We start from the raw sequence: 22,081 nt of genomic DNA on the forward strand, positions 1-22,081 counted from the left end.
ATTTTAATCAAGCAGATTTAGGCGGCTAACGCTTTTAACCAAGTTTTTAGTTTAACCGGATTTAGTTTAGCTTAGTTTTTCCATCACTACCAATACCACGGTACAGCACTGCAGCTGCCATATGCATGGCGGTGGCGTTTGCGTGCAAACCGTCTTTCCAGTTTCCACTTTCAGTTTCAGTGCTTCATCTCCTCGAAAATTCGAATTGTTTTTCGAATAGTGTTCTTGCAGTTGTGTTTTTATAATTTGGAGAAGTCGAAGTTGCCACAATTTTTTATTTGAAGCTTAATGTGTGTGTTAGCTTTATGTGAACGGTTGCAGATTTTTTGATAATGGAATCTGATAGAGGGGCATAGTTTGCTGTCTGTTTGCTGCGAAGGTTATGCGAAGAACATTCATTGTTATTGAATTATTTAACTACGCTGTGCGAGCATATCTGTAGATGAATAACGCCATAGCAGAAGAGAAGAAAGCGAAAAGCATGACACCCACTCCGGAATCGTCTTCTGTTGTTGCTCCTGCCAGCGCAGCTACAGAACCGGGACCCAGCGAATCAGCCAAGCCCGCCGCAGTGGATAATGCAGCTACAGCCACAACAACCTCCGTCAAACCTTCCGCTAAGCGAAGCGAAACAGACTCCACCAGCCGCACCGACGAAGGTAAATCTTAGTAACCATTGTGCTGATGAATTCATTTCTTGGCACCGTAAAAAGCCAGTCCGGGAAGAAAGACCGCAGTGCTGCACAGTGCAGAGCAATTATCGTAGTGCAATGGCACGTACGAATAGGCGTTTTCAAGTACAGTACTGTATCAAAAGCGTGGTCTAGCTACCGCGAGTACATCTATGTATTTTGTTGAATATTCTTATAAAAAACTTTTTTCCGCATAAAAATTTTATTCTTTAATTAAAATTATAAATATTTTTTTAAAATCTTATCTGCTCGTACCGCGCTGTGTTAGCTTAAACCCAGTAATTTTTATTTTCCCCGCTTACACTTTCGGTCTTCTGCTCTTCTTTCCGAGCGGGTCTGTAGTATTGGTCACATTGGTTACAGGTTGGAAGACTCGCCGTTTATCCGCTGATTTCCGCACCAAATACCCGGATCGTAAATATCCTGATGTGAAAGCGCCATCACCCACGACGACCGGGACAGCCCCGATCGCGTCGTCCGCCGAGCGCTACCAGAATGCCGTGAATATTCTTAAGGATCTGGAGAGCGAGCAGACGGAGACAGTGCTTCCCGTGGCGGATACGCCCGAGTACGCGGCCGTCCTCAGCCGGATGGATCCGGCCAAGATGAGCCCGCGGGAGTGTAAGGCCTTCCCCGAGGTGCAGCCGTCGGATGCGGAGGCGGTGCAGCATTATCTGCAGCTGCGCAATGCGGTGCTGCAAGTGTGGCATCAGAATTCCAAACGTCTCCTGGAACCGGATTTCGTGCTGGAGCAACTGGTGAAACTGGAGGAATACGCGTCAAAGAAGGATGACGAAGAGTGGAGGCACCGTGTGGAGAATATACTAGTGGTAGGTTATCAGTGTGCAGTTAAAAATTGTAGGCCAATCCCTTGATTAATTTATTGGTCAGTTAATTTATGGTTGTTTGTTGGTTATAAATTTACAATTTATGAGCCTTGAATCGGTGGTTAGGGCATGTCGGCATGATGCAGTAGGTGTTATTTTTTTGCCTCAGAAATTCAGAGATTGTTCGAAAAGTATGACAAGTTGCACTTTCCTGCTTGAGCTTTTACGGTACAGGTGTTAACACCATGTAAACACATTTTATAGAATTTCTGCCGGTAGAAGTGTAGACCATGCTGCTGGAGATTGGATGTACCTGCACCTGCTGTGAAAAATATGAATTTCTATTTTCCAGCTGTTGGACCGGATGTGCGTGATCAACTATGGCTTGGTTAGGCCTGTTATCATGAACAAATACCGCAAACAAGCCAACTACGGGCATGCTGTCGTCGTGGTGGGTGCCGGGATCGCGGGACTGACAGCCGCCCGTAAGCTGAAGCAGTGGGGCTTCGATGTCGTCGTACTGGAGGGACGCTCACGAGCTGGCGGACGGGTGCACACGTGGACGGCCTCCAAGGTCCGTCCCGAGCCGCGAGCGGAAATGGGAGCGATGATCATCACGGGTTTGGAAGGCAATCCGCTTTACACCATGTTACATCAGCAGATGGGACTGGAATTGGAACGAATCGGCCCCAGATGCCCCCTTTTTAACAGCCAGGGCAATCCTGTACCAAAGTTCACAGTAAGAAATCTGCTTTTGTGTATTATATTGTTATTGCAGAACAGAACGAACTTAACGCTGGAGGAAATTGATATTTAAGTTCTTTTCTTGACTGACAAAAGGATTTTAGTTTAGATGTTGTTTGTTGAATAAATATGTTATCAGTGTTTATCACTTGGGATAGCTTTGGTTGAGTGTAATCGCAGATGATAGAGTTTTTTGTTAGGATACTTTTTGGGGAGGTTTGTGAAGTTAATTAGGATCACTGTAGAAATGGTATTCAGCTGTTACAACCTCTGATAAGTGATAAGCAAAACGTTTTGTCCATATTAGGACGAAGTATTGGAAGTGGAGTTCAACACTCTTCTTTCCGCTGCATCCAAGAACGGCCGAGCTGCTCCTCCCGGCAGTCTAAAGATCCCCCCAAGTCTCGGCGAAAGTCTAACTCTAATGCTAAAACGCGAAGAGCTCGACTGCCTGCGTCGCGCACGTGAATACAAGGAAAATCAGATAGATATTATCAAGACGCTCAAGATGCTCTACCGCGATCGAAAGACCTTGACGGCCAAACTGACCACCGACAAGGAGAAGTACATGAAGGCCAAGGTGGCCATGACCGCTCTTAACAACAGCGAAACACAGTGGGCTTACCGGACTTCACAGTCGGACATGTTGATCACCGCCGACAAACTGGCCGATCTCAATGAGAAGCTGAAAATGCTGGACAGCAAGATCAAGTTAGCCGTCAAAAATCAGCCGCCGACGCGCTATCTGGATACCGAAGGTCGCGCCATCATCGGATGGCATGAAGCTAATTTGGAATTCGCCAATGCCAATCATTTGGACTGTTTGTCGTTACAGCACTGGGATCAAGACGATGAATATGAACTACCGGGTATGATTAGCTTGCAGAGTTTTTGTGGTTCGTTTAACCAGCTGAAAGGGCACTTTATAGTGTATTCATATTTCTCGGTGCTGAGGAACACTGATGTTCGGTTCAGAAAAGTTCTGACATGTGAAGATTTAAAAGTTACACCGCATCTAAATTCTTGAATATGCACTAACATTTAATCTGCACCTTTTTAAATATGCACATTGTTAATGTTAGCGCACATTGGTATTTACACTACCAGTGCATTTTTTTAACGTTTTGTATGCAAAATTGATAGTACTATATATTTTTAATACGGGAATTGTATATCTGTATGTAGAGCCTGCACGTGCAGAGTTTTGGTATCCATTTAACCAGCGAAAAAGCGCTTTGCACAGTTTGACGCACTACATAATTCCTGATGCTGTTGAACTTATTTCATTCGGTTTTTGAAATTTTGCTCAAGTAATATAACGCTTTTTAATATTCTCAGGTGGACATTTCAGCGTGCCGGCGGGGCTATCTCACCTCGTGGATGCTCTGTGTAACGGTCTGCAGGTGTCGTACGACTGCAGTGTGTGCTCCATTGAAGTGGAGAACGGAAAGGGTCGCGTGAGCTATTTCCATCATTGCCAGAAAATGGTGAGAGACAGCGTATCCGCCGTGCTCTGCACGGTCCCTCTGGGTGTTCTAAAGCGCTCCATGGCCAACACCACGGAACCGATTGGACGTTTAAAAGGCGTGGTGCATTTCCTGCCATCCTTACCCGATGAGAAGATCCGGGCGATTGAGTCCATGGGCTACGGCGTACTGAACAAAGTCATCCTGACGTACAAGACCAAATTCTGGCAGACCAAACGCGCCCTCTTCGGCTTCGTCAACGAGGATGTGCAGCGGCGCGGGGAGTTCTTCCTCTTCTGGTCGTTGTACGATCATCCCACCCTGGTGGTGCTGATTGCCGGGGAAGCGGCCGTTGCCCTGCAGGAGCGCTGCAGTAAGGAGGAAGTGGTGGCAGCTTGTCAAGCGACGTTGAAGAAGATCTTCGGGGATGACATTGAGGAGCCGGTCGAATCGGTGGTGACGAAATGGGGCGAGGATCTGTGGAGTTGTGGATCGTATAGTAGTGTCGGGCCCGGCGCGTCGGGTGCGAATTACGATGTGTTGGCGGAACCGTTGCCCAATGAGGAGGAGCCGGTGGTGTTCTTTGCCGGGGAGCATACGATCCGAAACTATCCCGCTACGGTGCATGGCGCCGTTTTGAGTGGGCTGCGAGAGGCGACGAGGATTGCCGATACGCTGGATAAATTGTGGTACATGGAGGATGCAGCGTCGTAGATCTCGCTGTTGCTTTTTTTGTTGAATATGTTTTAGCAGCGTTGCTTTAACCATGTTTTGTTACGTATTGGTATTTGTTGTAGTATTTGTGGTTTTTTTCCTTTGGTAACTATAATTCAACATGACACATTATCATGTGCCCTTGTACGGATTACAGTTAATTTGCATGAATCGAAAACTCATGGAATATCATTTTGATAGTGCACAATATTATTTGTAGTGCACAGCTGCAAATAACCCGTACCAGTTCTGCATTGATATTTGGAGGGAGCAATGTGGGATCCTATCGATCTATCGTATTAAAAGTTTAAAACAACGTCGACTAACTTTCACGTGACAGTCATTTCTATCCTTTATGGCCACAACTACTTGTTAGGCTTCAGGTACTTGTATCTCACGAAATTTAACTGAATAATGAGCGTGCTTTGTATACAAATGAAACGACATTTTAACTAAGTAAATCATTGTTCATTCCACTCCTAATAATGGTATCAAAGTCCATTGATCTGATGAAGACTTAAGCAATAAGCAGTACAAGCGCCTGCGGTCTGCGTACTTAGCGATAGCCGATAAATTACGAACTACCAAGCACTTCTAAATGCTCGCACAGCAGTGCAAAACAAGGATGTTTTAATCCCAAAACAAACAACAAATACGTTTAAGCCATGTAAACAGAAACGTTTACGCAATATTAGCAATAAAAGTTACAAAACAAACAAAAGTTCAAAACTGCTTTCACTCATTTTAGCTCTGTACCCACTGCGGCCTACAGAGTTTGCACCAGCCGTTTTTTTTGGCTACAGCCGTATTGATGAATGCACCCCCGGGGAGAGTGCGCATTTCGTAGAGAAAGAAGTATGGGCGTCCGTATCCGTTTGGCAGGCTAGCCAACTAGCCATCAAGTCTCAAGATAGGCAAACGCCAAACAGTGTTCAAAACAGCTGTTTACGTTGCTGCCTGTCCGCACGCACTGTAGATACGGACAATTACCTCCGTGAAAATCATCGGTCTCTTTTGATTTGACACCCCAAATAAATTATACTTTTCCGTAGATATATCCCCGGCTTGCCTTAACGCCATATTATGAGATAATGTCTGCTGGAGCCAGTAGCACATCCACAGCGAACGTGGGGGTTCTTTTTAAAGCGCACGGTCTACCATACAGCACGTCCATGGAATCCACCGATCCTCTGAAGGTACGCAGTTGCCCCTTTTCTAATAATTGTTACAATAGCGAATTGGCAATTGACACTCGCTATGTTAGGCATGGTTTTCCGCGACAAACAACCTCATCCAGCCGGTTGTTGAGGGCCAGCGCGTCGACAGCGGAAACCGTGTGCAGTTGGAGAACCTCGTTGATTTAGCGTGGATATCGGGTGTTCAGGTTGCGATTACTGATACTAAGGCGCAAACGGAGAGCAAGAAGGTTGCGGAGTTTTGTGATGTAAAAAAGCTTGCGAGGTATAAAGCATTAATTGTGGCACTGTTTAAATGCAACAGATAATCAGAGGAAGAACAGATTTGCTGATTAAAAATCCTTTTTCGTAGTTTACTGCTGCGTAGTTATTTGTAGATAGATTCAGACATGTATTAATGAGCCAAATAAGTTTAAAAAAACTGGTTAAAAAATTTGGCATCCTTACTGTAAGGAAAAACAGAAAAAAACTTATTCGTGGCAGTTGTCTCAAAAATCTAGGAAACGTGATTTCATAACGTGATTTAAACAGATTTTATTTTTTACTGTTATGTGATTTGGTTCTCGTTTTTTTGTTCAGTACCGTGCCCGCACTCGGAATTTTTAGCGTAAAGCGATTTATTCAGTCTGTGTTTTTTGTGGTAACTAATTCACATTTGTTGTTGTGTTATCGATAGTTTAGCGCAAATTATCCAGAAGAACCAGACAGTGTTCGGATTGGCGTTGACGGGTGACAGTGGCCGGCATATCTCGGAATGTGGAAAGCACGATATCATCTCAGCCACCAAGATTTTACAGTTTTTCAGTCTTGCGGCTCAAGAACTGCTTATCGAAAAAGATGCTTGGCATCCTGTGGGTAAGAAATTAAGAACACCGGTGTCGTAGTTGAATAATTTTTATAGCTTTTGCAGTTGTAGGACTTCACAGTTGTCAGTTTATTAAAATTGTGCTTATTAGGGCAATTTTTTTAGCGCCACAATTTTCCGTTACTTTTATCGAGTTTGGTTTTAAGAAATGATTTTGTGGAAATATCTGAAAAATTATTTTCTCAGATTTATTACCATAGAGCTTGTTGCCTCATTTTACAGTGGTTGTTTCAGTTGTCAGTTTATTAAAATCGTACTTATTACGACAGTTTTTAACGCCACTTTCGTCGATTACTTTTGCGAAGTTTTGGTTTGAAAAATGATTTTGTGGTAGTATTTAATAACTTAATTTCTCAGATTTATTTCCATATGTGGATTTGCTGCTTGATTTACTAGTACATTGGTTGTTTTTAACTGCCTTCTTTCGTCCAGTTGTGAACAATAATGGATATAATCCTTTCCATGTAGGCATGCACCATTAAATCGTTTTATTGCTCTTTTTCTAGGTTCGGTTGATATCGCGGTTCCACAGAACTCACCGCTAGCAGCGTTATTAGACCGATTGTGCCCGGCGATAATAACCGGAAATTGCGTGAGACTCGTGTCACCGGTTCAGACTGCTCGCAGCGTTACAATCTTGATGGACTGCTTGGCACAAGCTGGGTTAGAGAGTCATAACTTTTATGGTTTTGTTGTTTTCTCCCGCATTGCTCCAGAAATTTTGCAGTGTAAATTTGTGCTTTAGAAATTATACAACTGGTTTGGGTTACTTACAGCATCAAAAACGTCGATTTCCTCGTCGTACAAACTTTGGCAGATTGGAAAGGCAGTGGTGACGTTTTGGATTTGTCTCTGTTACACCTTCGTGAGGTTAGTGTGCTGTCACTGCTGGGAATTGTTTTTGGTTACATAGACGCTTTTGTTTTGTTTTTGCAACTCATGGAAAGTTATGTTTTAAAGAATTGCTGTATAATTATATAAAGCGACCGCAGTTTTTATTTCACTTTTAGTTTTTCACCTTTCCCTTCACAAAATTGGGTTATTTCGGGTGGAAGTAAGTCTCTGATAATTCGGTATTCTTGCAGGTGTCATCGTTATCTTTTCCCGGTTACAAACACATAATTTACCCTGGCTATGGTCGATCCGCAGCCATTGTGGCCGACACGGCAGATGTCAGCAGCGCTGCGAATTCCATTGTTAATGCCGTTTTATTCCACAACGGACAGTCTAAGTCGTGCCCTTCGAAGATCGTTGTACAGGAGTCGATTTATGAGAAATTTGTGGATGCCGTGCGTGCCAGAGCCCAGCAGATCCGTTTCGGCTCACCGCTGGATAAATCTGCCGACTGGTCTTGGCGCACGGATACGTCAAATGCGAAGAAACTGAATGATCATGTTAAGCAGGCCCAAAGCGAAGGAGCGGAGGTACGTATAAAAGTCGGAAGATGTGTCCTGAATTTTGTTCTCAGGCAGTATAGTAATGGAATACTGTATCGTAGAACGTAAACACGCGCAACACTCTCGAAATTCTTTATGTTATTACCCTCTCTGCTCTGAAATTTGTTACACAGCTTCGCATAGTTATGTGGTTTGACTCTGAAATTTGTTACATAGCGTACGAGTTATGTGGTTTGATTTCGTAGATGTTACAGTACTGTTTTTCATTGGATTTTAATGGTTTTATTGTTTACTGACTTTTATTCGATTGCGTGCCGTGCTTTTGTGATTATTCAGTGTGATTCTTGCAGATTGTTTTCCTGGGTCAGATGCCGGCGTTGGATAAAACAACCGATAAATTTGTCAGCTTTCCGGCCGTTATCGTCAGCAATGTCGGCACAACATCAGTGTTTCTAACTGACCAGGTACAACTCCGCTGCGACACTTGTGACAATCAGTGTTAAATGTACTTGCACATGTATTTTCCTTCACCCATTACAAATCGACAAATTTAGTGAAAATTCTTTTAGTACCGCGGCCCGGCTGCAGTGCTACTGCCCTTTCGCACCCTCAAAGAAGCGGTTAGTCTAACCAACAACGGCCCCTTCGGGCATAGTATAAGTATTTGGGCGGAGAACATAACGGGAGCCATGGAGCTGGCCAAGGCGGTGCGGGCCGCCACGGTGTGGATCAATGGCTGTCATGTGTATGATGTCAGCGTGGGGCAAGGTGGGAGCGGTGCCAGTGGGTGGGGAGTGCGAGGCAGAGAGGTACACAAGTAATAAAAAAACTATGATGACACTGTATGCCATTTCGGCTGGTGACACCTGTTGCATTCGGTTGTTAGCATTTTGATGGTGTTTTTCTCATTGCGTACTGTTTCTTTCTCAGGCACTGTATGAATTTCTGTCATGGAGGACGAAGTCCGACGCCAACGTACCCGTTGCGGAACAAGATAAAGAAGCTGCTATGACCTTAAGGTAATTTTTTAATGTTTAGGTGGTTTTACACATAATTTACATGTGATTTTTTATACATATTTCGCGAAGAGTTACAGTCTTGGGCTGTTCTCGTAAAAGTTGGAATTTAATGGAGGAGTTTGCATTTACAGTTGTCCAAGACGTCTGTGTTTTACTGTTTATTTTTGAATTTTAAAAAACATAATTTGAAATTTGAATATAAACCTACTTATAGCGCAATAGAGCTGAATATCTGCTGTAGTATTTACTGTAAATACGAATAGCACGGGATAGTTTATTGAAAATCTTTAACGTCGCCACTGACTTCGTAGAAAATACGGAAAATTTTATTACGGAAACGGTTTGAAGAGCGCCGACAGCGGGAGTATGCAGACTATCAGTTTCCCACGCAGTCAGTTGGGGAAGTTTGAAGCACCGATTGGCAGCAGTAAAGACATCAAATCAGCCATCGAGATAGCTGTAGCGGGTGCAGTCCCGTAAGTGCACGTGCTCCGTAACTGAATGAATAATTCGGGGAATTGTCAACCGCTCGCAGAGTCGGCTGGTTTACCTTTCTTTTTTCGCGCACTTCAGACTGGGTAAAACCACTGGTGTGAGCCGGGGGCAACTTTTGATCACCTTGGCGGAGGGTATGGTGGCGCGCGCCAACGATTTCCTTACATTGCTCCGAGCGTTGTCACCTGACGGGGATGATGCGCAACGGGAATTCGATGCGACAGTAGAGCGCTTGAAAATACTGGGAAATGAATGTGCTCGAGGCGGTGGATACTGTATGGTAAGCAATTAGCAACGTGTGATGGTGCGTGTATAATGAAGCTAGCTTGTAAGTTACTGTTTAGTTAATAAGTTTCATTGCATGACAGGATGTATAGTTATTTATTTATTACAAATTAATTCTGGTTTTATGTGTCGTTTATTCTGATGACAAATTTTTGTATGACAAAATTCTGAAAGAAAATCAAATGTGACTAATATAATAGGATGTTAGACAGTACAACGATAGTTTAGGAGCACCTGATTCAGTGTTCCTCAAAAAATCATTTAAAAGCAGATCGTTAGTTTATGATCGTTGTATACAATAAATTTAGATGATTTAATTGATTTGTGGTACTTTCACGTTTTGGAACTTTCTGAAACATGGAACATGGATGCTGCTGAATTAAACTGCTCATTAATTCTTTACGGCCTATAGTTGAAACATTTATGACAGGCATGCATGCCTTTCATGCTGTTGCGTGTATGCACTATGCATTTCATGCTGTTGCGTGTATGCACTATGCATTTTTTTTCAGTTAAATGACTTTTCCAGAAATTTTCGAAACTTTTACGTAGGTAATGTTGTGTGGTTTTTACGCACTCCGAAGTACGGTTTGATAATTGTAAGTGTCGTCATCATATTTGTAGCAACTAAATGAAACAATTTCCGTGACGTACTTACTGGATCCTTGCGGTGTAATTGGCGTTGCGTTGCCGGAAAAGCATCCGCTGATAAGTTTGACGACAGTTATCGGGACTGCTGTGGCAAATGGGAACTGCGTTGTGGCTGTGCCGGCGCTCCGTTCTTCGGCGATCGCTTTGGAGTTCTGTCAGGTGAGTAAAAATTTATATATGCGGGGCTAACTTGCGCAAGTGGTTTATTTTTTACTGGTTTAATCCTGTTGATTATTACCATCGTTGTTTCCGATTTGGACTGTTTTTTTTTACGGAGGAATTACGAAGACCACGAGACGCACATTTTTTCGAGTTTTTTGGTAAATTAGTTTTGAACTTGAAATTCATCTCGAGTGGTTTCCGAATTCAGGCATAATTTATCGCGCATTAACGTCAATCATGGAAGGCTCATAGAGCTAGTTAAACATTATTTATGCCGTTTTTTGCTCTGATTAAGTTTGCATGACTTGTGTTGCGACACTGCTCCGAAACAAATTTTTTTTAAAATTATCTGGTAATTTTTTTTTCTCGCAATTTGAAAAATTTTGTGACCTCTATAGCAGATGCGCAGAATCATAAATCACATTTCCCTGTCCGTTTTGTTTTACTTTTTCCGGTTATTCGTAACATTTTTTTGCTAAATCATACTTGCTCAATCATTTTTCGCTTAGCTCTTTTTTCTTTGACGTTGCTCTTTAAGTGCGATATCAATATCTAATTGTGATTGATACATGTTATTAATTTTTTTGATGCATTAACCTGTTTTTTCGTTGCGCGATACTTTGAAAACGTTTTCCCTCATGTGGAGTGAGTTTACAATTTTCTAGGAATGCAGCACTAATTGTCTGTCGTGTGATAAGAAATCTGAATGACCCCGTGATTAATTGATCGAATTTTTTATGTAGTGTGGAATTGTACGATTCTTTATTGCTTAGAAAGCTACCGTGACGGGCGGTGCGCTGTGCCTATGATTTATCGGTTGTTTACAGTTTTCTCCGTGCTTGTGTGGCGCCGTGGTAATTGTTTGCTGGTCCGATTTCTTCAGGGGTTTCTGTTGCTTTGTTGGCGTCGACACGTTGACAGTAATTTTTTAAAATTGTTGGTACGTTCATGCCAAGTAGGAAAATTGGGCCGCCCTTCCAAAAATCTGCGGTCTGTGAAATTGTGCCGAAATAAGGACAGTTTTGAGAGCATTTTAATGCTGTTTTCTTGTTTTTTTTTTATGTTTATTTCTTGAGAGTACTTTTATGTTTAATGAAATTGCCGCGTCGTTATTTTATGTACATTTACTGAAAATAGTACAGAATTTTTGCTTTTTAGGGTTAGTGGATTGGCTTAAAATACGATTTTTCATTTTATGTATCTGTACGTCTATGAATTATTTTGAAAAATACATTATTTTTGTTGTACAAGGCTAATGTTTTCAAGGTAAAATATTGTTTGCTGCTGTCATTTTTGTTTTCGCTATATATTTGTTTTTCCCTTTATTGTGAGTAACGTGTTGTCTTTCTTTGGTATCGACTTTCGAAATTACTGTTTTCGAAAATGTTTTCGGTTTTGTACACTTTTGTTTTGCCGTCTGTACGCGGAATTCTTCCGTTTGTTAGTGATTGTTTGTAATTGCTAATTTTTGCCCAGAATTAAGTAGCCTCCATAATAATTATTGTTAACAAGTGTTTCACAATGATCTGGCATGATTAGAAAATAAACTAATTGTTGTGTGATAATGATTTGTTGTGTTTGTGTAGGTTTTGAGTTCCGCTGGCGTTCCAGCTGGAGCGATAAATATCGTTACCGGAAACCAGAGCGAACTGATGGAATCATTTAAAATATATCCCGACGTCTCCACAGTGTGGTTGTTTGAAGAGGTATCGTCACAAAATAACCGGGATGCGTGGGCAGATGAGAAGGGCAAACGAATATGGCGCCCGGTGGGCATTTTTGACAGCGGTAATGAATGGAGTGGCTTTCATGGGAATTTATTCAGAAATTATGCAGTGAAGAATAAGCGCATCTGGATTAATAGTCTGCAGAGTTTCGTTAACTAATTCCCATTTTCCAGAAGTAGTTGCTTCTGGTTTCGATAATTGCTCAGTAAATTATTTCAGTTTGTGATTTCCATGGTTTATGGGATTTGAAGTTTATTTTGCTATTTTATTTTATTGTTGTTACGTTATTTACTGTTTATCATAAATTAAAAGCCGGTTTGCTGATTTTGTGTTGGTTTGCAAAATCCCTTTCGCTTTAAAAGTGTTGCACGTACGAAACATTTGTGGTTTATACTTTATACAAGCTTTTTGTGGGAACACAAATAGTGGTCTTATACCGATAAAAGCTTGGGTGATGGAATTCTTCGATACTGTTTATGCATTATGTGAAGGTTTGAGTAATGATAATGTTGTAAAAGTAGGGCTCATTAAACATTTCCTTATAAAGCTGAAATTTGTTTGTTGTGGCCGTGTGGGTATTGTCTTTCCTGGCGTGCGTACAAAATAATTACGAGTACTGTATATACTACTCGCTTACATCCGCGGTGAAAACTTCGGCGAAAAAGTTGACTTTTGATGAATAATCGGCGGAAATTCTTCCTCGGGCAAAAAAATGCAGCTACTGCGGTCGTTAAAAGGCATATGAATTAATGGTGCATTGCTTTTTCTGCTTCCGATCGGTGAATGTTTTCGTTTTGTGTGCAGAATACATGTAACATGTTAATAACTTCCCACTTTATCATAGTTAGGCAGTGAAATTTCACATATTTTGTGTACAAATAACTTATTAGTTTTATTAACTATTTTATGTATATGTCGTTCTTAATAGTGTAAATCTACTTCGTTTCTTCTTCCGCATAAATTATTATAAATATTTCGATAAGCGTACGGACTTGGGTGAAATGTAGTCGTTATAAACTTATACTGAAACTACCGAAAGCGAAAATGAGTAATTTCTGTATCCGTAATACTAGTATTATTAAATCCATAAAACTATTCATAAAAATTCTTAATGCAAGTATGACGGCAAAACTAAAAACTTTGTATGATTGTAGCGTATTCCCTTTTTAAAAAAAAAAAATTTTTTTAAAAAAACCTCTATACGTTCACGTAGTGGCCACTAACTGTATAAGAACTATGTAAAATAATGCACTTTTTATTAAGTGATGAGTTGACATTTTGAATTTCTGATATATTGCTAATAATATTATAATACCGTGTCACGAACCCTTAGAATTGATTAGCAGCTTGCAACAACACGGAACGCATGCGATAGTATTTTACTTTCGCATAATTAATGTGTTTCTGTACTGCACTGTTTCACGGACTAGCAGTTTGTTCAGTATAATGTTTGTTACGCTAATTATACTTAAATAACGAAGTTGTTGTTTTGAACATATCCGGTCGCGAATTAATTTCTTTATTCAAAGAGCAGAGGTGTTCGACACAAAAACTTCGTTTTTTACGTTTAGTGTAATGATGCAAGCGAAAGATCCGATGCAATATTGACTATGCCGACTGTACAATTGTGTATCTGACAAGAGTACAATAGCTGTCAAAATTTGATTCACCAGACCCAGAAGTGCTTTTTTGGAAAAGGCATAAATAATTTTTATCTAGGGTGGTCAGATTATGATGCGTTACACTGGCGCGCCATTGTTCGGTATAGCGTTGCGTACTTGTATGCAGTGCGTTAAGTAAACGCATTAAACGCACCTACAGTTGTTCTTTCTGCCGGATGCCTCAGTGTACAGTTAATTAAAGACTGGTTTTTTTTCATAATGGAGATTATACAGACGTATCGGTTATACAAAGTCGAATATTCAATCTTAAAATAACTTTAGGAATATTATCGTGTTTCGTATGCCTTTGACAGACCATGGCACCCATTATACTGTAAATCACAATAGGATTGCCATGCCGCATGACCTTTAGGAAACTTATTTACATATTCATTTGAATTATAAATTCTACAGTAGATGGATTGCAATTCACTAATACGTTACATTGCACCTAGCCGATGGAGTAATACTTACTGCATCCAGTCGTAACGGTTATTTTCTTAGTGATGACCTTATTAAAAGAACAGTGTATCAGCAAACTATCTAACCATATTTTCAGCATAGTAGGTTGAGCAAAGATCTTAGACAATCAATAATCAGTTATATAAAATTACTCAAGAACTTAGACGTTGAGATTGCTGTGTGGAATCAGGTTTAATTTTGGCAACAGTTCGTTTATGGAAACTGGCTTATTGATACTAAAAACGACAAAAAAAACAGTTAAATTTTAAATAGGTGAATGAAGCATTTAAGTGATATGTGTGTTATTTAATTCCGTGTGCTGTATCAGTATCAAATAGACTGCTTATATATCTGGCAGCTGCACAATATTTTTAAAACGAAATTATGAGCAAAATTTGAGCAAAGTGTAAAGGAGACGAGTACACATAAGTAAGGTAAAATATACTTTAATAAGTTTAATTTATTATTATTACTTCTATCAATCTTGTGGCATAATCAGTTATTAGTCTTGAAGAATTACATATTGCCAGCAGAGCGACCCACTGTATATGCTCACGTGATCTCAAGGTCAAAGTACATTCGGCGTATGTAACAATCGGAAGCCGCATTTTTCGCCTGCGGTCTTCCGCCAGGCGTATGCACGGATTAAACCGTAGTAATAGCGCCAGTGCAGGAAAATCACGAAAAGGCTGGCGATGAAGCATCAGTTTTCTCAATGGGGAGGGCAATTGGACAGGGGCTTTTTTGGCAATTCATGTGGCCTGCGGCAATACTGCTACCGCGGTTCACTAACGCCAATTTTTTCGACAGTTACATAACAAAAGAAAAGCGAAAACAACAATATTTTCTATTTATTATGAATGAAACTGTTTGTCTGCTAATGCTTATAATTATGCATGTTTATTTACGAGGTATCATGTACACAGGTTTTTTCGCCTGTGGTGATTTTTAGAATCTCGTTCGTGCAACTAAAAGCTCTCAACTTTATAAACAACTAACAATAGACAAAAACGATTTTGTACAGACCTACACTTCTGCGTATGATTAAAATACAGATTACTGTTATTCTGACAATGCAGTTTTTTCATTTTTAATTGGTGTAAATCCGATAGAAAATGTACCTCAAAAATACTGGTATTGGAAAATACAGTATCAATAAAACTGGCGCTGAAAATAAATTTTGCTCTTAATTTCGTTGGGGCAGACTGAATAAATGGATCTGATATGTTTTATTGGGAATATTTCGGAAGCTTCAGAAGAATGCACTACTTTTTAATATTATGTTTGTCAGCTGCGGCCGAAATAAGTAATGAAAGATCCGTTTAAAATTTTAACGTCATTTATTTTTACACCAAACGGCTAAAAAGCGTCAACCCGTCAATCAGCTCATGCATCACATACAACACCGGCATAAACCAGGAATTTTTCAGGATACACCACTGACACCCTATCCGCGTATCTGCTTACTCACGCTCGTCTGGCCGACGTTATACCACTCCCTCTAATTATTACGTTTTTTCCTTAAGCCACATTCTATCAATGTAGCCAATCAATCAGATCAATAACCGGTAAGATTCATTGACAATTTCTCCATTCATACGTATATATAGACTCCATCGGTACGTTATACTAATACAACTACACAATTCTCGTTAATATAAATTTTGGCGTGCTTATACTAGGTACCAGCGGTATATAAATATAAACGCCGTTTAAACCGCCACTCATTCACAGTTTTCAGCTTAACTACAGAATTTTCTTGCTACAAATAATAATCAACAAACACACGGGACCTTTCTGCCATTTCCGCTTAGTGTGGTGAAACAAGTCCACAACGGCTGGCGCGGCTGTATAATTTTTCAAAATGACTCAACATGTTTTGTGTATAGCCTTCCCGGCATTCGGGCATATTATTCCCCTGCTGGAACTGGCCAAGAAGATGAGCAACAACTTCCTAGTGACATTCTGCGTTTCCGAGCAAAAGGTCACCTATATCAAAGAGCGGGAACTACTGCACGGTTACGGTGAATCGATTCGAATGCTGGGATTAAACGACGGCGTCAACGAGAACTTTGACCGTCTGGTGTCTCCGGAACAAATGGCCGGCCTGGTTAAATCCATGGAGCAGGCCCAGAGTGACCTTTTATACGGGATTAACCCGGCCAACCGATCCGGCGGAAAAGACGACAGTGGACTGGAACCGGTAAGCATGGTTATCACGGATTCCATGATGTATGTACCGTTAAAGATCTGTCACGAGCGCAATATCCCGTGCTACGTATTCAACGCTGCCAGCGATAAACTGATGACCGGGATTCTGAAAATCAATCCCTCCACGAAAGCCCGCACGTCGCAGGATTTTCACAACGGTGAAGCCAACGAGAATACGGATATCGGCTTTGCCGTGGAAGAGCAGTGTCTGAATTGGATGTACGAGTTAAATCATACATGGCCGTTAGCTGCGGGGGTCATCCACAATTCCGTTCGGGAATTCGAAGCCGACGCGATGCTAGATTTCACGAACGATCCCCGATTTGATAACGTCCCTTCGTATCACGTCGGGCCGTTGCTGAACGATACGACGCCAGGCGATCAGTTCGCGTTGAAGAGCGGCCGCAAAAGGTCACCGGTCAGTATGACCTTAGCGCAGAAAGTGCAGACGTGGCTGGATCAGCACGACACCCAGACACTGATCTACGTCTCCTTTGGGACACTCTCGCTGGCCTCTGCCCACCAGACTAAAGAAATCGCGGTGGCGCTGCTGTCGCTGCAAGTGCCCTTTATCTGGTCACTACGTGAGAGTGAACACCAGCATCTCCCGGCCGACATTCAACGCAAGATTAAACACCAATTCGATGCACCGGGCGGGCACTTTTTAGTGCTCCCGTGGGTGCCACAGAAGCTGGTACTGGCGCATCCGGCCACGGCGGTGTTTGTATCGCACTGCGGCTGGAACAGCACCCTGGAGGCGGTCAGCAGCGGGGTGCCCGTGGTGGCGTGGCCGATGTACGCCGATCAATACATGAACGCGGAGTTCCTGGAGCGGGAAGCGGCCGCCGTAAAACTGGAAGAGACCGGGTTGAACAGCACAAAGGTCATCGCCGCAGTCCTCCTGCGGGACGCCATCACGACGGTGTACGGGGATAAGGAGAACGAGAACCGCTACCGGAAGGCCATGGAACGCCTGCAGACGGTGGCCGGGGCGGCCGTTGCCAAGGGTGGCAGCTCGGTGAAGGATCTGATGACTTTGATGGGGATATGACGGCGCCAGCGCTGCGCGGAGGCGTTCACTGACCATCTGACTGTTTAATTGATCATAGAGCGTCTATATCATTAATTTTCTCATTTATTGTCAATATTCTTAATGATTTTTTTGTTTTCTATTTTCTTTCGCCGCGATCTGTACACAGCCACCCTTATAGCACAATGGACAGAATTTGGCACAGCAGTCTGCAGTATTTATTACTTTAATTAAAAACGGTGTACGTGGAATATCGCGGAGCGAGAAACATACGCACATATCGCTGTAAGCTGTTTACCTGAAAATTTCTGAATGAGGTTCAAAGAAAAATCTTGGCATAACCCAGGCTTATAATTCTGTGAATTTAATTATGTAATTAGGCGCAGCTTGTCAGAAATTAATTATTAACAGAACACGTAGCTGCCGGTAGGAAAAGATGGTCTTGACAGAATTTATAGCATTGCTGAATGTGCAGAGGCAGTTGTCTGTATGAGGAACAGCTGTATGAGGAACACACGGGAAAACTGCCAAGTACTCCTCGCCAGTTGGCCGGGAGCATGTGCACAAACGGGTTTCCACAGTTTAACAGGTTTTCTTAATTATTCGTACCTCGATTCTACCTACCTGGACCCAGGTTATTAATTACTCTATTGGTTATCACAAATACTATGTAGTGTGCGGCACAGCTAATTGATAGTCGATTACGTGGCAAATTTTTAAAAATGCAGAAATTCGAGATTTCTCATACGTATTGTACAATACACAGCTACCTGTATACCGACCTAGGTGTGGCGAATAGATGCCCGTTTTTCGCGTGATGTGCAGCATACTGACATGTTCCTAATGTCGTGATAAGCGGCCATTTAAAAAATGTTAAAATTGGCTCCAAGCAGTGGGAATCATTAACAGGAACGCCGTAGAACACAATGCAAACACATGTATAGTGTCTTTATATGGAGTATGTATATGGAGTCATTATTGGTGGTTTTGATTTATTAATAATTTTACAAAATATAATCACAGTAGATCACACATTCATAATTCATATACATACAAAAGATTGTAATTTGTATTTCTTGTTCTAAATTAAACTTTCAACTGTATCAATAGTGCGCCCACGTACTGTTACAGGAAGACAACCTTTTACTTTCCAGACTCTGCACAGTAGATTATAATTATTTATTTCCAATTTATTTCACTTTCCGGTGGTTAACAACATCTGCTACAGTAAACAATTTGCAAAGGTGTTGGTTTGGCGGCAATTAGAGAACAACGCGTTGTGACCTTTTTGATGAGAAAGTACTAACCACTAGAAAACCGCCAGTTCTGACTAAGCGTGACGTCTGTTGCATGCGTCATTATTACGTAATCGAACAAAGGAGCTCTGGCGCAATGGTAGCGCGTTCGACTCCAGATCGAAAGGTTAAGGGTTCAAGTCCCTTGAGTTCCCAGTTTTTTCTTTTCCATAGGGTTACCCAGCAGCGAAATCAGCTACGCAGTGTTCGGTTGAGGCAAATGGGTCGTTTATATCCAGCGGAAAATTACACAGGCGACAATCATGTACAACGTCCAAAATATTAATTAAAAACCTCAGTATAAAAATAAAAATAGTTAAAATTACATCCCACAATCCAGTGGGACGGGTTGGATAACCGCTTGTGGATGGTTAATGATGCGGTTCCCTCCATTCGCCGCTTTTACATTTCTTCTGATAGCATGGAAAAACCCGGCAGTATAAAGTGCGTTTGAACAGCTTCGTACAGCGCCGGCATTTACACAGCTTGTGATCTTCCTGCAAAGATACAGTGAGAGGTGAAGACATGTATAATAATTATGCAAACTGTAAACACTATTAAAACATCAAAACCATAATCAAAGCTCGCAGGAAGACAATATATTATTTAGGCTAATTGCACAATATATTATTTTGGCTAAACCCAGAGCACTGTTCCCGAACAATGAAGCTGGTTTCCAAAACGCTACTCCGTTTTTTCATTGCAGAATATGGTTGAATATACTCGTATATATGTTCTATTTTCTTATATCAAAACTAATATTCTAAATATTAAAGTGTAATATTCTATTTAAAGAGGAAACTGCAAATTTGAAAACAAAATTACTAGCGAAGCTGAATAATTGTGCAGTTTCCGGTCACCTTTTATTATCATTTTAATCGCGATTTATACTGAACGACTATCGAAAGGCATCGATAACTTGAGCGTATATATAAACGTTTACCTCATCTTCATCGTCGCGCTTATACCGGCGCCGATTGCGCGATGTGGTCATCGATGACGCCGACAGGCTGTCGGTCATGGCGTCAAGATGGACGAGCTGGTTATTGTGACGACCGGACCGGGGTGAAGTTGCCGTGGGCGAGGACTCCCCGCCGGATGTGGTAACGTCGCTCGATGTCTTATTAGCAACACGAGCCGTGCCGGCGCTGTCCGGCGTCTTCGCCGGCGGCGTCGCGGCGGTTGCCGGCGGACAGATACACAGACCCGATAAGCCGCGAATACACTCTCCTGGACAGTGCCGGCCACCCACGGCCAAGAATCCCATGCCGTCTTCCGCACTGGCCACCGCATCTGTCTGTAATCGATACATTTATCGATTTACAATTAATTTTATGAGACCATTTATAAAATAATGGTACGACTACACCGTGGTACGACTAAGCAAAGAATATCAATATTTTCGAGTCTTCAATCGTGTTAACTATTATTATACTCGTCACAAAAACATTCTCAACTAAATTAGATAAAGTGTAAAAAAACTAATAATTCGGAAACACGAACTCGAGAAACGGTTTCGTGTTCGCATATTGTACAGTATGGTGCTAACGAAGAAAAATGTGTACCGTATTTCAGTTTTTAACACTCGTGAATAATATGCTCAGGATTAGAACGAAAACCAAAGGAATCGCTAATTATATGTACAACTGCCTACTGGATCTAAATAGATTTGGCTAAAAATTATTAAAGAGTAAAAGGGAATGTAAGGGGGAATGGATGTACCTGTACGAGTTGTGCTTAGTTCAGATTACAAAATTAGACCTAAATTTTGTTTCTCTTTCCCAATAATATCTACTGCTCGTTAAAAAAATTTGAACCTTTGTCCAGAAATACTGTAATGTCTCTGCCAAAGGCATAGAAAAACTTTAATTAAGTAATCTTGATATTTGCCGCTCCTTGACCTAGGCGAGGCCAAAAGCATTTATTTTTAACCATATCTTTTACAAAATTAATTTTACTATCTATAAAGCGCCTATGGTCATAGGTGTAAACAGCCTGGAGGTAAGGTGCATAGGGGCTGCCACAATAATCTGCAGCCGGTAAGGCCTCCGTGCGCTGACACTCGATTCCTACTGTCGCCAGGTTAATTTTAGTTTACATCTCAAATTGCACTAAAAATAAACCACCTAGATTTCAGGGGAAAATAATCCAGACCGACGAAATCGGAGCACATAAGCTCGTACATATTCGATAGAGCAGTTCTTTCCCATATTTCTTAATACATGTTTGTCCTGCATTAAGTTTTAATTAACAACATCAAGCATCTTCTGCCTGAAAATAACCCAGTTAATGTTTAATTCAAGGCAGTCCCCCACTACACAGGTCAATCAAGTGACTATCATCAAGTAGCTTAATTTAAACCGTTTAAGATAGCAACATTCAACAGCATCGTCAACAATCAGTTAACCTTTCCTACATTTCAAGGGAAAATCCGTTTCTACGTCAGTTTACCGCGAGTACGATATAAACAACACAAAAACATTTGCAAAAGCAAAAATCACTACAAGAAACATAAAGGTCACATACCCGAAATACTTCAATGAGGTCGTAATCCAGAAAATTATCCAGCTGATTATCACTGGAATGGTTCACCTCCGCGGAACGTTGTTTATCCTTGAATTTAGCCAGTTTCTCCCCTTTCCTGAAGCCGGTTTTCACAAGACCCTTATCTTCCACAAAGCGCAGTCGTTTATAATCCCATTGTGTCAGCGGCACATGGACGGCTAATAACAGTGTCCATCCCAGACAGTATCCGCGCAGGATACTGCGTGTTAGCCGCATATTTCCGCACTTGACCCACGTGTGCGGCAGCAGGCCAAGAAAAAAATGCGGAAATGTATAGTTAGATCCTGTACATATATGTGTATCGGTGTACTGTTTATTGTCAGGCTAAATATCAAGACCGGATATATCGATAAACACTTGTCAGGCAATTTAGTTTATATTTCGCTCTATCCAATATTATATACGTGAGATATGCGTACGGCTGGTGTATGCAGTAATCGGTGGTGTAGCCAGTCCCATTCGCTCGTTGACACTGACCACTGTTGTGTACTAAATAATATGAAATGGGTGATATTTGATATTTGCGCCGTGACTCACTCACGGTATGACCATCAAAAGTGGCTGTGGTGGACGGCGGTACAGGGTGGTTCGAACAAACTGTCAGCATATGCGCAATG

General features: G+C 41.5%; 4 protein-coding genes and 1 non-coding gene across 5 annotated transcripts; 4 read left to right on the forward strand and 1 right to left on the reverse strand.

Moving 5' to 3' along the window:
- The first annotated feature begins 196 nt into the window (after nucleotides 1-196).
- On the forward strand, nucleotides 197-4,753 carry LOC129587466 (lysine-specific histone demethylase 1A-like). The gene is made up of 5 exons (XM_055481224.1): nucleotides 197-659; nucleotides 1,056-1,522; nucleotides 1,872-2,258; nucleotides 2,571-3,132; nucleotides 3,602-4,753. Exons 1-5 carry the CDS (start codon nucleotides 443-445, stop codon nucleotides 4,441-4,443), a joined length of 2,475 nt encoding a protein of 824 aa, XP_055337199.1. The 5' UTR covers nucleotides 197-442; the 3' UTR covers nucleotides 4,444-4,753.
- A 634-nt stretch (nucleotides 4,754-5,387) lies between these two features.
- LOC129587475 (aldehyde dehydrogenase family 16 member A1-like) lies at nucleotides 5,388-12,564 on the forward strand. Its single transcript, XM_055481240.1, has 13 exons — nucleotides 5,388-5,639; nucleotides 5,708-5,904; nucleotides 6,316-6,494; nucleotides 7,011-7,167; nucleotides 7,281-7,374; nucleotides 7,590-7,928; nucleotides 8,252-8,365; nucleotides 8,471-8,710; nucleotides 8,832-8,920; nucleotides 9,232-9,396; nucleotides 9,494-9,695; nucleotides 10,325-10,510; nucleotides 12,100-12,564. Exons 1-13 carry the CDS (start codon nucleotides 5,535-5,537, stop codon nucleotides 12,397-12,399), a joined length of 2,367 nt encoding a protein of 788 aa, XP_055337215.1. The 5' UTR covers nucleotides 5,388-5,534; the 3' UTR covers nucleotides 12,400-12,564.
- Nucleotides 12,565-16,110: 3,546 nt separating this feature from the next.
- On the forward strand, nucleotides 16,111-17,782 carry LOC129587586 (uncharacterized). The gene has a single exon (XM_055481395.1). It carries the CDS (start codon nucleotides 16,228-16,230, stop codon nucleotides 17,623-17,625), a length of 1,398 nt encoding a protein of 465 aa, XP_055337370.1. The 5' UTR covers nucleotides 16,111-16,227; the 3' UTR covers nucleotides 17,626-17,782.
- Nucleotides 17,783-18,835: 1,053 nt separating this feature from the next.
- Nucleotides 18,836-21,776, reverse strand: LOC129587592 (uncharacterized). Its single transcript, XM_055481399.1, has 3 exons — nucleotides 21,426-21,776; nucleotides 19,843-20,196; nucleotides 18,836-19,396 (listed from the first exon to the last, which is right to left on the reverse strand). Exons 1-3 carry the CDS (start codon nucleotides 21,678-21,680, stop codon nucleotides 19,271-19,273), a joined length of 735 nt encoding a protein of 244 aa, XP_055337374.1. The 5' UTR covers nucleotides 21,681-21,776; the 3' UTR covers nucleotides 18,836-19,270.
- On the forward strand, nucleotides 18,983-19,054 carry Trnaw-cca (transfer RNA tryptophan (anticodon CCA)). Its single transcript has one exon. It is a non-coding gene; the product is annotated as a tRNA-Trp (tRNA).
- Nucleotides 21,777-22,081: the final 305 nt, after the last annotated feature.

This window comes from Paramacrobiotus metropolitanus, unplaced genomic scaffold (genome assembly GCF_019649055.1).
Source record: "Paramacrobiotus metropolitanus isolate TYO unplaced genomic scaffold, Prichtersi_v1.0 Parri_scaffold0000025, whole genome shotgun sequence".
Lineage (NCBI taxonomy): Eukaryota > Metazoa > Tardigrada > Eutardigrada > Parachela > Macrobiotidae > Paramacrobiotus > Paramacrobiotus metropolitanus.

Bases quoted from the DNA above. Each gene is read 5' to 3' on its own strand.
- LOC129587592 (XM_055481399.1), bottom strand. From the start codon at position 21,680: ATGCGGCTAACACGCAGTATCCTGCGCGGATACTGTCTGGGATGGACA. The intron at 20,197-21,425 runs GTATGTGACCTT...TATCGATTACAG, and splicing joins ACCTCATTGAAGTATTTCGG to ACAGATGCGGTGGCCAGTGC. The intron at 19,397-19,842 runs GTAAACGTTTAT...GTATCTTTGCAG, and splicing joins AGCGCGACGATGAAGATGAG to GAAGATCACAAGCTGTGTAA.
- LOC129587475 (XM_055481240.1), top strand. From the start codon at position 5,535: ATGTCTGCTGGAGCCAGTAGCACATCCACAGCGAACGTGGGGGTTCTT. The intron at 6,495-7,010 runs GTAAGAAATTAA...CTCTTTTTCTAG, and splicing joins AGATGCTTGGCATCCTGTGG to GTTCGGTTGATATCGCGGTT. The intron at 8,366-8,470 runs GTACAACTCCGC...AAATTCTTTTAG, and splicing joins CAGTGTTTCTAACTGACCAG to TACCGCGGCCCGGCTGCAGT.
- LOC129587586 (XM_055481395.1), top strand. From the start codon at position 16,228: ATGACTCAACATGTTTTGTGTATAGCCTTCCCGGCATTCGGGCATATT.
- LOC129587466 (XM_055481224.1), top strand. From the start codon at position 443: ATGAATAACGCCATAGCAGAAGAGAAGAAAGCGAAAAGCATGACACCC. The intron at 660-1,055 runs GTAAATCTTAGT...CATTGGTTACAG, and splicing joins CACCAGCCGCACCGACGAAG to GTTGGAAGACTCGCCGTTTA. The intron at 2,259-2,570 runs GTAAGAAATCTG...TGTCCATATTAG, and splicing joins ATCCTGTACCAAAGTTCACA to GACGAAGTATTGGAAGTGGA.